The 14,605-nt window shown below is 46.3% G+C and overlaps 1 protein-coding gene across 3 annotated transcripts in view; it reads right to left on the reverse strand.

The window, feature by feature from the left end:
- The window catches only part of LOC141144045 (uncharacterized), a 68,385-nt gene that overhangs the window by 18,540 nt on the left and 35,240 nt on the right, over window positions 1-14,605 (reverse strand). Inside the window, exon 1 of one of the 3 annotated variants that reach the window (XM_073629389.1) lies at window positions 5,783-6,091. The exons of the other annotated variants lie outside the window; for them this stretch is intronic. Within the exon in view, the coding sequence (XP_073485490.1) occupies window positions 5,783-5,843 (61 nt within the window). The 5' untranslated portion in view covers window positions 5,844-6,091. Of the gene's footprint in view, window positions 1-5,782; window positions 6,092-14,605 lie in introns of those variants that run through there. 3 annotated transcript variants of the gene reach the window in all.

A 14,605-nucleotide genomic window follows, 5' to 3' on the forward strand; every position in this document is an offset into this window, starting at 1 on the left:
TTTTTTTTGAACACCCTAGAGAATAAAATGGAGGTCATTGCAATACTTTCTGTCACACCGTATTTGCACAGCGGTCTTACAAGCGCACTTTTTTTTTTAGGAAAAAATACACTTTTTAATTAAAAAATAAGACAACAGTAAAGTTAGCCCAATTTTTTTTATAATGTGAAAGATAATGTTACGCAGAGTAAATTGATACCCAACATGTCACGCTTCAAAATGGCGCCCGCTTGTGGAATGGCGACAAACTTTTACCCTTAAAAATCTTCATAGGCGACGCTTAAAAAATTCTACAGGTTACATGTTTAGAGTTACAGAAGAGGTCTAGGGCTACCCTAATCACCTAGTGCTCATTAGCATTATCCCTCCGTGTAGCAGCGGGTAGATGGAATGTTTTCAGGGGTTTTAAACAATCTTCAGGCCTAAAATTATTATTTTTTAACACCCTGCAAAAATTGTTAAAGTAGAACCATTTTATATAAAATAAACTCAATGAAATTAATTAAAAATGACTGCTTCTAGGCTGGCCATACATTGTCCAAGTTTCCTTTAGATTTGCCAAAACCACAGAATATGAGGTCAAACCTAAACCATTTCCATCTGTATGCAATCAGGCCGGCCCTGATAAATCCAAAGGAAATTGAAGAAGAAAATTGTATAATGTATGGCCAGCATAAGCCTTACTGGAAATCGCTGCTCCCATCCAAACGAAATATTTAACCACTTGCCGCCTGGCCCACCATCAAATGACGGAGAGACGGTGCTTCATATGACGTTGCCCCAGGACGGGCGCGCAGCGCGGCGATCGTGGCTGTGCTGTGTTGCTAAGACACGGCGCGACCCCGATCTCTGTAAAGAGCCGCGGCTCTTTAACCATGTGATCGGCTGTGTCCAATCACAGCCAAGAACATGTAAACACGGAAATGTTGGTAATCGGCTCTTATCGCCTCATGCTGACAGAATGTGTGCGGCGAGGAGAGCCGATCAGCGGCATCTCCTCCCAGGGGACATCGAGACGTCTAATCAGTGCCCTGATTACAATAAAGTGCCAGCAGTGCCACCAACCACTGCCCATTAGTGATGTCAGTCAGTGATGGCTATGAGTGCTGCCCATCATTGCTGTCCATCAATTCCCATCAGTGCCGCCTATCAGTGCCCATTACTGCCACCAACCACTGCCCATTAGTGATGTCAGTCAGTGATGGTTATGAGTGCTGCCCATCATTGCTGTCCATCAATGCCCATCAGTGACGCCTATCAGTGCCCATCAGTGCCGCCTATCAGTGCCCATTACTGCCACCAACCACTGCCCATTAGTGATGCCAGTCAGTGATGGTTATGAGTGCTGCCAATAATTGCTGCCCATCAATGCCCATCATTGCTGTCCATCAGTGCCGCCTATCAGTGCCCATCAGTGCCACCTATCAGTACCCATAAGTGCGGCATATTAGTGCCTCCTCATCGGTGCCCATCAGTGCAGCCTCATCAGCGCACATCACTGAAGGAGAAAAATTACTTACAAAATTTACTGACAGAAACTAAGAAAAACTTTATTTTTTTTCAAAATTTTTTTTTTTTTTTTTTTTGTAAAAAATAAAAAACCCAGCAGTGATTAAATACCACCAAAAGAAAGCTCTATTTGTGTGAAGAAAAATATAAAAATGTCATCTGGGTACAGTGTAGCATGACTGCGTAATTGTCATTCAAAGTGTGACAGCGCTGAAAGCTGAAAATTGGCCTGGGCAGGAAGGGGGGGGGGGGGGTGCCCGGTAGGCAAGTGGTTAATTTATTTTTATTTTTTTTTGCTATTTGCTTTGGTACATGTTTCTCAATGTGCCCAGCCCCCACCATGGTTTTTGTTTCACATTAGCTTATTAGCCAGTAAAATCGCCAGACCTGAGTTCAGCGTTTGACTTTTTGATAATTTTCACCAAACCATCACTAGTACTTTAGCTATTTCTTAAAAAATTTCCAGTACATGTAAGGCCTTATGCACACTGTACTTTTTTATTTTGTTTTTTTGTTTTTGTTTTTTTTTTTAATCAAAGACATGTAGCAGAATACATATTGGCCTAAATTTATGAAGCAATTCGATTTTTTTGTTGATACGTTTTATACGTTTTATTGATATGTTTTATAACAGAAAGTAAAAAGTAAAAAATATTGTTTTTTTATTTCCAAATTTTATGTCTTTTTTCATTTTATACCGCAAAAAAACAAACAAAAAAAAACCCAGTGGTGATCAAATACCACCAAAAGAAAGCTCCATTTGAGTGAAAAAATATTGCATGCCCGCGCAATTACCAGTTAAAATAGCGCAGTACTAAATAGCAAAAAAATTCCTGGTCATGAAGGGGGGTAAAACCTTCCGGAGGTCAAGTGGTTAAAGACAATTCCCATTTTCATGGAAAATTCTTATCACATATATAATTGATAAAACAAGATATTTTGTAATTTATTTACAGTGGAAAGTATTCAGACCCCCTTCAATTTTTCACTCTTTGTTATATTGCAGCCATTTGCTAAAATCATTTAAGTTCATTTTTTTCCTCATTAATGTACACACAGCACCCCATATTGTACACACAGCACCCCATATTGTACACACAGCACCCCATATTGTACACACAGCACCCCATATTGTACACACAGCCCCCCATATTGTACACACAGCACCTCATATTGTACACACAGCTCCCCATATTGTACACACAGCACCTCATATTGTACACACAGCACCCCATATTGTACACACAGCACTCCATATTGTACACACAGCCCCCCATATTGTACACACAGCACCCCATATTGTACACACAGCACCCCATATTGTACACACAGCCCCCCATATTGTACACACAGCACCCCATATTGTACACACAGCACCTCATATTGTACACACAGCCCCCCATATTGTACACACAGCACCTCATATTGTACACACAGCTCCCCATATTGTACACACAGCACCCCATATTGTACACACAGCACCCCATATTGTACACACAGCACCTCATATTGTACACACAGCCCCCCATATTGTACACACAGCCCCCCATATTGTATACACAGCACCCCATATTGTACACACAGCCCCCCATATTGTACACACAGCCCCCCATATTGTATACACAGCCCCCCATATTGTACACACAGCCCCCCATATTGTACACACAGCACCCCGTATTGTACACACAACACCCCATATTGTACACACAGCCCCCCATATTGTACACACAGCCCCCCATATTGTACACACATCACCCCATATTGTACACACAGCACCCCATATTGTACACACAGCACCCCATATTGTACACACAGCACTCCATATTGTACACACAGCACCCCATATTGTACACACCGCACCCCATATTGTACACACAGCACTCCATATTGTACACACATCACCCCATATTGTACACACCGCACCCCATATTGTACACACAGCACCCCATATTGTACACACAGCACCCCATATTGTACACACAGCACCCCATATTGTACACACAGCACTCCATATTGTACACACAGCACCCCATATTGTACACACAGCACTCCATATTGTACACACAGCACCTCATATTGTACACACAGCTCCCCATATTGTACACACAGCCCCCATATTGTACACACAGCACCCCATATTGACAGAAAAACACAGAATTGTTGACGTTTTTCCTGATTTATTAAAAAAGAAAAACTGAAATATCACATGGTCCTAAGTATTCAGACCCTTTGCTCAGTATTTAGTAGAAGCCCCTTTTGATGAGTCTTTTTGGGAAAGATGCAACAAGTTTTTCACACCTGGATTTGGGGATCCTCTGCCATTCCTCCTTGCAGATCCTCTCCAGTTCTGTCAGGGGGGATGGTAAACGTTGGTGGACGGCCATTTTTAGGTCTCTCCAGAGATGCTCAATTGGGTTAAGTCAGGGCTCTGGCTGGGCCATTCAAGAACAGTCACGGAGTTGTTGTGAAGCCACTCCTTCGTTATTTTAGCTGTGTGCTTAGGGTCATTGTCTTGTTGGAAGGTAAACCTTCGGCCCAGTCTGAGGTCCTGAGCACTCTGGAGAAGGTTTTCATCCAGGATATCCCTGTACTTGGCTCCATTCATCTTTCCCTCGATTGCAACCAGTCGTCCTATCCCTGCAGCTGAAAAACACCCCTACAGCATGATGCTGCCACCACCATGCTTCACTGTTGGGACTGTATTGGACAGGTGATGAGCAGTGCCTGGTTTTCTCCACACATACCACTTAGAATTAGGGCCAAAAAGTTCTATCTTGGTCTCATCAGACCAGAGAATCTTATTTCTCACCATCTTAGAGTCCTTCAGGTGTTTTTTAGCAATCTTCATGCGGGCTTTCATGTGTCTTGCACTGAGGAGAGGCTTCCGTCGGGCCACTCTGCCATAAAGCCCCGACTGGTGGAGGGCTGCAGTGATGGTTGACTTTCTACAACTTTCTCCCATTTCCCGACTGCATCTCTGGAGCTCAGCCACAGTGATCTTTGGGTTCTTCTTGACCTCTCTCACCAAGGCTCTTCTCCCCCGATAGCTCAGTTTGGCCGGACGGCCAGCTCTGGGACGACCAGAACCCTTCCTAAACGTCTTCCATTTAAGGATTATGGAGGCCACTGTGCTCTTAGGAACCTTAAGAGCAGCAGAAATGTTTTTGTAACCTTGGCCAGATCTGTGCCTTGCCACAATTCTGTCTCTGAGCTCTTCAGGCAGTTCCTTTGACCTCATGATTCTCATTTGCTCTGACATGCACTGTGAGCTGTAAGGTCTTATATAGACAGGTGTGTGGCTTTCCTAATCAAGTCCAATCAGTATAATCAAACACAGCTGGACTCAAATGAAGGTGAAGAACCATCTCAAGGATGATCAGAAGAAATGGACAGCACCTGAGTTATATATATGAGTGTCACAGCAAAGGGTCTGAATACTTAGGACCATGTGATATTTCAGTTTTTCTTTTTTAATAAATCTGCAAAAATGTCAACAATTCTGTGTTTTCCTGTCAATATGGGGTGCTGTGTGTACAATATGAGGTGATGTGTGTACAATATGGGGTGCTGTGTGTACAATATGGGGTGCTGTGTGTACAATATGGGGTGCTGTGTGTACAATATGGGGGGCTGTGTGTACAATATGGGGGGCTGTGTGTACAATATGGGGTGCTGTGTGTACAATATGGGGTGTTGTGTGTACAATATGAGGTGCTGTGTGTACAATATGGGGTGCTGTGTGTACAATATGGGGTGCTGAGTGTACAATATGGGGCGCTGTGTGTACAATATGGGGCGCTGTGTGTACAATATGGAGTGCTGTGTGTACAATATGGGGTGCTGTGTGTACAATATGGGGTGCTGTGTGTACAATATGGGGGGCTGTGTGTACAATATGGGGTGCTGTGTGTACAATATGGGGTGCTGTGTGTACAATATGGGGTGCTGTGTGTACAATATGGGGGGCTGTGTGTACAATATGGAGTGCTGTGTGTACAATATGGGGTGCTGTGTGTACAATATGGGGTGCTGTGTGTACAATATGGGGTGCTGTGTGTACAATATGGGGGGCTGTGTGTACAATATGGGGTGCTGTGTGTACATTAATGAGGAAAAAAATGAACCTAAATGATTTTAGCAATAGGCTGCAATATAACAAAGAGTGAAAAATTTAAGGGGGTCTGAATACTTTCCCTCCCCATTGTAGGTCACAGATTTCACCCTCCAAAAAAAAAAAAAAGAAGAGAAAATAGCAACTGTTACAAAGACTTACCACAGATGAGCAGCTGGAGGGCGATAATCACATGAAGGACTCCACGGCGGGGTCCCGCCATTATTCCGAGGAGGGGGGCACACAATAAAATCCGGGGTTCAGTAAGCCGTCAGTTTCCCCCAGATAACCCCCCACACCGGAGGAATATCTGCTCACTGACTCGTCTGGATGTGAAATGTTCTGCTGACTGACATGGGGCCGGGTGGGGTGAAGAGGAAAAGCAACATTCCTTATCAGTGATTACAATAGAGATTATCAATACCGAGACTGAAAACAAATCACACGTGACCAGCGAAGCAATGTTCGTACAAATAAAGGACACGCCGCCTGGTCTTCCCGGACCTGGTCTTCTCAGCAACTTTCAGGTTCCGTTTATTTATATGCCAATTGGATGCTTTTTGTCGCATGACGTGAATCAAACAAGCCGGTTCACACACTATATTACCAAAAGTATTGTGACACCTGCCCTGACACACACATGAACTTTAATGGCATCCCAGTCTTAGAACACCTTTGGGATGAATTAGAGCGGAGACTGTGAGCCAGGCCTTCTCATCCAACATCAGTGCCTGACCTCACAAATGCGCTTCTGGAAGAATGGTCGGACATTCCCATTGACACACTCCTAAACCTTGTGGACGGCCTTCCAAGAAGAGTTGAAGATGTTATAGCTGCAAAGGGTGGGCCAACTCAATATTGAACCCTCCGGACTAAGACTGGGATGTCATTAAAGTTCATGTGTGTGTAAAGGCAGCTGTCCCAATACTTTTGGTAATATAATGTATATGCGGGGCAGCGGCTGTGCAAATTTGCTGCAAATTTAAAAAGAGTCCTGTGCGTTTTCTGAGCACTGCGGTTTGATTCAGATGCACAAATTCCAGACTCATATCCTTCAATGGGAACACATCTGAATCGCATATCTGATCAGTTTTGATAGCGTGGGGTCCCTTCCCAATCCATACCAGACCCTTGTCCAAGCATGCAGCCTGGCAGGCCAGAGAAGGAGGGGGGCAAGTAAATGCCACCCCCCCCTCCTGAACCATACCGAGCCACATGCCCTCAACATGGGAGGTGCTTTGCCTCTTCCCCACAACCCTGGGAGGTGGTTGGGGGGGCTGCAGGCAGGGGGCTTAGCAGAATATGGAAGCTCCCTTTAACAAAGGGGCCCCCAGATCCCACCCCCCCCATGTCAATGAGTATAGGGTACATTGTACCCCTACTTATGGACCGGAAAAGTGTTAAAAAGAAATAAAAACACACACACAGTTTGACAATTCCTTTATTAAAAAAACAAAATCATTGTCCCCCCCGATGTAGACCTGTCATCAATCATGATGCCCCCCGCCACCGCCGGACTCCCGAGAAAAGAAAAAAAAGAAGAAAAGCTCCACTCATGCTGAAGGTTACCTCCATCGGCCTGCTCTGCCATCTGACAGTTCTTAAATAGCTATGGGGCAGGGCCACCCGGCAACATCACCTGGTGGCATCGCCCCTTTTGATGTCATGGACCAGTGCATGCTGGGTCGATGTTGGGGCATGTTGCCCCAAAGCACACCCCCCTTGCTTGTCCCCCCCCCTTTTCTGGCCTGCTAGGCTGCATCCTCTCCAGATCCCTTCTCCAGGAAGCACCCGCAGGGGCTTTCTGGACAGTGGATTCAGAGAGGGTGCTTCCTGTACAATGTATCTAGAGAGGGTGCTTCCTGTACAATGTATCTAGAGAGGGTGCTTCCTGTACAATGTATCTAGAGAAGGTTCTTCCTGTACAATGGGTTCAGTGGGAAAGTTTCCAGACAATGGTTTCAGAGGTTGCTCCTCAGACAATGGATCCTGATTGGATGCTTCTCAGACAATAGATCCTTCTAGGATGCTTCTCAGACAATAGATCCTTCTAGGATGCTTCTCAGACAATAGATCCTTCTAGGATGCTTCTCAGACAATGGATCCTGATAGGATGCTTCTCAGACAATGGATCCTTCTAGGATGCTTCTCAGACAATGGATCCTGGTAGCATGCTTCTCAGACAATAGATCCTTCTAGGATGCTTCTCAGACAATGGATCCTGATAGGGTGCTTCTCAGACAATAGATCCTTCTAGGATGCTTCTCAAACAATGGATCCTGATAGGGTGCTTCTCAGACAATGGATCCTTCTAGGATGCTTCTCAGACAATGGATCCTTCTAGGATGCTTCTCAGACAATGGATCTTGATATGGAGCTTCCTGGGCAATGGATCCTGATAGGGTGCATCCCAGGCAATGGATCCTGATAGGGTGCTTCCCGGGCAATGGCTCCTGATAGGGTGCTTCCCGGGCAATGGCTCCTGATAGGGTGCTTCCCGGGCAATGGCTCCTGATAGGGTGCTTCCCGGGCGATGGATCCTGATAGGGTGCTTCTCAGACAATAGATCCTGATAAGGTGCTTCTCAGACAATAGATCCTTCTAGGATGCTTCTCAGACAATAGATCCTGATAAGGTGCTTCTCAGACAATAGATCCTTCTAGGATGCTTCTCAGACAATGGATCCTGATAGGGTGCTTCTCAGACAATAGATCCTGATAAGGTGCTTCTCAGACAATAGATCCTTCTAGGATGCTTCTCAGACAATGGATCCTGATAGGGTGCTTCTCAGACAATAGATCCTGATAAGGTGCTTCTCAGACAATAGATCCTTCTAGGATGCTTCTCAGACAATGGATCTTGATAGGGTGCTTCTCAGACAATAGATCCTTCTAGGATGCTTCTCAGACAATAGATCCTGATAAGGTGCTTCTCAGACAATAGATCCTTCTAGGATGCTTCTCAGACAATAGATCCTGATAAGGTGCTTCTCAGACAATAGATCCTTCTAGGATGCTTCTCAGACAATAGATCCTGATAAGGTGCTTCTCAGACAATAGATCCTTCTAGGATGCTTCTCAGACAATGGATCCTGATAGGGTGCTTCTCAGACTATGGATCCTGATAGGGAGCTTCCTGGGCAATGAATCCTGATAGGGTGCACCCCGGGCAATGGATCCTGAAAGGGTGTTCTCAGATAATGGATCCTGATAGGGTGTTCTCAGACAATGGATCCTGATAGGGTGTTCTCAGACAATGGATCCTGATAGGGTGTTCTCAGACAATGGATCCTGATAGGGTGTTCTCAGACAATGGATCCCGATAGGGTGCTCCCCAGACAAAAGAATCCTGATACGATGCATCCCGGGCAATGGATCCTGAAAAGGTGTTTCTCTTGATAATGGATCCCGATAGGGTGTTCTCAGGTAATGGATCCCGATAAGGTGCTTGGCAAGTGACAATCCATAACGTGTGGCAGGCAACATGGCAAGTGACAATCTTCATCTAGTGACAGGCGACGTGGCAAGTGATACGCTCAGGGCTCCCATTGATTCTGCATTAGGGTGAGTTGAACTATTTAATTTTATATTACAATGTAATAATAGAAATAATGTGTTTCAATCATCCTGACACCATAACAACCATGGTGCCGTGATGATTGAAGCGCCGCGCCGTGATGATCAGCCATTGCCCCGATAAATTGCCCCTAAAAAAAGTATTTTCTGGCAGTGCCCCTCCCGAGACTAGACTCTGGATCTGCCCCTGCGGTGAGGATGAGGAATGTAAGTTTACTGTGAAGCCTCCCGGGCCCCGCGAGTCCGGCCCTGTCCCGACTCACGCAGCCGCATACGTCAGGAGGCAGGAGCAGAGAGCAGAGTGGGCGGGAGCAGAGTGGGCGGGAGCAGAGTGGGCAGGGCAGAACGCTTGAGCGCGCCTGTGAAGGGACATGGTTTTCGGCACACGAGGAGGCTCTGGAGTCTGGACAGGAGGTAGGAAGGGAGGGGGGGGGGGGGAGACTGTCACCTGTTTTACTATTTTTGTGAAGAAAATGTTTGCTATATTTTTTCATTAGGATAATTTCGGCACAAAGAGAGGGGCAGCAATGCCAGGTTCAGGGGTGCAGAATGTTCCTAAGACCTTAAGAATAAACTTGATCAAACTACCATTAGGGCCGCCGATCATCATGGCTGTCTTATTTCTCCTCTATTTGTCTTGTATTTACACAGAAGTTTAAACAGAAATTGGTTAGAAGGCTGGAGGTCCGCAATGTGTGTCCTTCAGGGGCTGCATACAGTATACTGAATACTTTATTGTTCTAAATTAATAGAAGCGGTTGCCCGGGTACTGTGCCACGTGGGTGTGATAATCTGTTGTTCACTGGCATTAGTTCTTTTTTTTGGTGGACGGGGGTCTTTTTGCAGGGGTGGGCGCCATACAACATTTTGCTATGGGGCCCTGTGATTTCTACTTACGCCCCTGGCTCTATCTGTGACCAAGCTGCTGTTCCTGGCTCTGCTCTCACATCTGGTTCCTATCTGGCTGTCCCCTGTATCAGCTCTGCTCATCACAGTTAGGTCTTGTTGCAAGCCTGCTAGAAGCTCTGACAAGCCTCACCTCTGTATCCCGCAGCCTGTGTGGAGTGCCCCTTTAACTTTGGCTGGATCAGCTACCGTTCTGGACCTGATGTCCTGCCAGCCTGCCGGTGTCTGCATCTCCTGCTGCAAGCGCTCCTATCAACACCTGCCGGCAGTCATGTTCCTCCTGTCCCTTGGTACCCTCTGTTCCACCTTCAGCAGGACCTGAGCTGGAGATACAAGAGAGGCCAACGGTTGTCATTTCAGTCTCCAATCAGGTACGTGACACCCCCCCCCCCCCCATTATATGCAAGCTTAGGGGATCCTACCCCCAGCAGTCATCCCCTTGTCCATAGAAGGTTTTTTTATTAGGAGTGGAGCCATCGCAAGAACTGAGGCTGTGCATGGTAGGAGACCCCTGTGGCAGAGAGGAGATAGAGAGCACAGCCTCCTGGCTCTCTACTGCTCTCCTCACTGTTCCCAGCGCTCGGCTGACAGGAGTAGTGATGCTGTTGTCACTACTCCTGTCAGGCATATAGTCAGATTGGTGGCACCCCCATCTCTGCAATATACAACTGCCTCCAGGGTAGCTGCCCCTCCCGCACCCACTACTTGTGCCGGCCCTGGGTGGGAGATACCCTTGGCCAGCAAGATGGTTGCTGGAAGCGAATTTTAGAGCCCTGCTAACATTTTGAGATGTATTATTACATTCGCAACAACACAACTGCATACCATTGATGATACTTTTAAATTTGCATTGACGATTGAAACTGTTTTTTGCTCAAGCTTTGTGTATTAGTACTGCTCGGACCCTAGAAGAAGGGGGGTAGACCCCCAAAATTGCTTTTTCCCTGTTAAATCTGGAGATACGCTTTTAGCAAATTCTCAATGTATTGAGTCACATTGCTGCAGGAAGTTCCGCGTCCGTATTTCCCCATCTCAGGAAGGTGGGAGGTATGTGAGACTCCTCTGCGATTACTCACATGGGTGAGACTAATAGAAGGTTTATTGTAAGCGAGGACCGAGACAAACCTGAAAGACAAATGACAATCCGACAATGACAAGTGACAATGACTGAGACCAGCTGGGAAATGTAGGGAAGTTAACAGACCGGCTCCCCTATGAGGAAACATGTTGAACGAAAGCAGAAGCCCTCATGAGAAAATTGTTTGTTTGTTTTCAGTAAAAATTCGAGTTTTTGCTGAATGTCACCTTCACTTTTATTGCTACATTTTTCCATATAAATAATTCTATAGCACTCTTCTCCCCAAGGACTCGGGTGGGATTGGGGATGGAAGGATTTGTCAGGTGGTGCTATAAGCCTTGGTGAAGAGATGAGTTATGGGTCTGCTTTTAAAAATGTCCAGAGATGGAAGAGAACTTCCCAGACACTTCCAAAGAAGGTTCTGCCAAGTCAATCGATCCAAAGAGGCAATGGATTCATAGGAAACTCGTTCTTTGATTCTATTGTCCAGGAGGCACCTTCTCTGGATTCATTTACCTGGAAGAACTTTCTCTGATTTCACTCTCCAGGAAGCACCCTTTCTGATTGCATTGTCCAGGAATCAGTCACCTGCCACACATTACGGATTGTCACTTGCCACGTCACCTGGCACACATTACGGATTGTCACTTGCCACGTCACCTGCCACACATTACGGATTGTCACTTGCCACATCACCTGGCACACATTATGGATTGTCACGTGCCACGTCACCTGCCACACATTACGGATTGTCACTTGCCACGTCACCTGCCACACATTATGGATTATCACTTGCCACATCACCTGGCACACATTACGGATTGTCACTTGCCACATCACCTGGCACACATTACGGATTGTCACTTGCCACATCACCTGGCACACATTACGGGTTGTCACTTGCCACATCACCTGGCACACATTACGGGTTGTCACTTGCCACGTCACCTGCCACCAATTACGGATTGTCACTTGCCACGTCACCTGCCACCAATTACAGATTGTCACTTGCCACGTCACGGATTGTCACTTGCCACGTCCCCTGCCACCAATTACGGATTGTCACTTGCCACCTAATGGATCGTCACTTGCCACGTCACCTGCCACACATTACGGATTGTCACTTGTCACATCACCTGGCACACATTACGGATTGTCACTTGCCACATCACCTGGCACACATTACGGGTTGTCACTTGCCACATCACCTGGCACACATTACGGGTTGTCACTTGCCACGTCACCTACCACCAATTACGGATTGTCACTTGCCACGTCACCTGCCACCAATTACAGATTGTCACTTGCCACGTCACGGATTGTCACTTGCCACGTCCCCTGCCACCAATTACGGATTGTCACTTGCCACCTAATGGATCGTCACTTGCCACGTCACCTGCCACACATTACGGATTGTCATTTGCTGTGTCCCAGAGTTAGGCAGCAGATTATCAGTCAGGCAGCAAAGAGATAATGTCATCTCTCTGCTTCCCGCGGCTGCACTCGCGGAGCCACCCGCTATCACCTGCGGATCCGCCCGCTCTCACCCGCGGAGCCGCCCGCTCTCACCCGCGGAGCCGCTCGCTCTCACCAGGCCCCACTCGGCTGCGGGCCCCATAGCACCTGCGTGGGTCGCTATGATGGTAGTTCCGCCACTGGATAAAGCGGAGGTCAGCTGAGGGCAGGCAGCGAGGTACCGAGACATAAGACAGAGATGTGGTCAAGAATGGAGCCGGGAGTTGGGAACTGGTGACAGAGCAGAAGCAGGATCCAAGTTCAAGCCAAAGGCAAGGTGAGTCGGCAACAGGGGAACAAGCAATAGTAATATCAGGACACAGGGAACAGCTGAAAGGCCAGCCAGCACTGGAGCATGAGCTGGAGCCCCTTTAAATAGTTTATCTGGCTCCAACATTCATTGTTGCCCGTGCGCATTCTTCATTGTTGCCCGTGCGCATTCTGCGCACACGCGCATTTCTATTAGCCATTTTTCGCGTATGCACATTTCTATTAGCCAAATGTCTGGTAGACATTCTGTGACAGGGGCTCAATTGAGCATCTTAGCCCTGGGCCTTGGATGACCTTGTCCAGGCACTGCTCCCACTGTCCCACTGCAACAGGAATGGAATAGGGTACTAATACTTATGTTGTTTGGAGGAACTCCACCATCCTGACCACTCCTGGCCTGTGGCCCACCTTACAAAATAAACAAATGTCCGCACGATCGGGCGTTTTAATGTTTTACTGTACCAGAAAGGAGTACACAGTACTTTCGAAAATACAGCCATTGCCTCCTTGCACCCCACATCAGCAACACTGCAGAGTTCCATTTTGACCTTAACCCAGAGATTCCAACCAGCACTTCCAGTTCCCTCACAGTAGTTCCCTTAGATGGGCTCTTTGATGGGGCCAATATCAGGCTTACCATGAAGGGCAACTTCCTTGGGCTGCAGCGTCACATATGGTATACTGTAGACACCCTCTTCCCGTCAACCTCTTTCCCCAAATGTAAAGACAAGGGGGTATATCGAGACTTTAAATGAGATGCACGATAAAATGCACCTCCATCCATAAAGAATTCAAGGGAAAAAAAGGGGTTTGGGAGTTTGAATGAGGCAAGTATCAACAAAAGAGTAAAAAGGTATAAATGCATTTATTGCATAAATTCATGTCATACAATATACAGTTGTGCTCATAAGTTTACCCTGGCAGAATTTATGGTTTCTTGGCCATTTTTCAGAGAATATGAATGATAACACAAAAACTTTTCTTTCACCCATGGTTAGTGTTTGGCTGAAGCCATTTATTATCAATCAACTGTATTTACTCCGTGTTTCACAGTAGGGATGGTGTACCTTTCATCATAGGCCTTGTTGACTCCTCTCCAAATGTAGTGTTTATGGTTGTGGCCAAAAAGCTCAATTTCGGTCTCATCACTTCAAATGACTTTGTACCAGAAGGTTTGAGGCTTGTCTCTGTGCTGTTTGACGTATTGTAAGCGGGATACTTTGTGACATTTGTGTAGTAATGACTTTCTTCTGGTGACTCGACCATGCAGCCCATCTTTCTTCAAGTGCCTCCTTATTGTGCATCTTGAAACATCCACACCACATGTTTTCAGAGAGTCCTGTATTTCTCCTGTTATTTGTGGGTTTTTCTTTGCATCCTGAACAATTTTCCTAGCAGTTGTGGCTGAAATTTTAGTTGGTCTACCTGACCATGGTTTGGTTTCAACAGAACCCCTCATTTTCCACTTCTTGATTAGAGTTTGAACACTGCTGATTGACATTCTCATTTCCTTGGATATCTTTTTATATCCCTTTCCTGTTTTATAAAGTCCAACTACCTTTTCCTGCAGATCCTTTGACAATTCTTTTGCCTTCCCCATGACTCAGAATCCAGAAACGTCAGTGCAGCACTGGATGAAAG

The sequence above is a fragment of the Aquarana catesbeiana genome, linkage group LG05, assembly GCF_042186555.1.
Source record: "Aquarana catesbeiana isolate 2022-GZ linkage group LG05, ASM4218655v1, whole genome shotgun sequence".
Taxonomy (NCBI): Eukaryota; Metazoa; Chordata; class Amphibia; order Anura; family Ranidae; genus Aquarana; species Aquarana catesbeiana.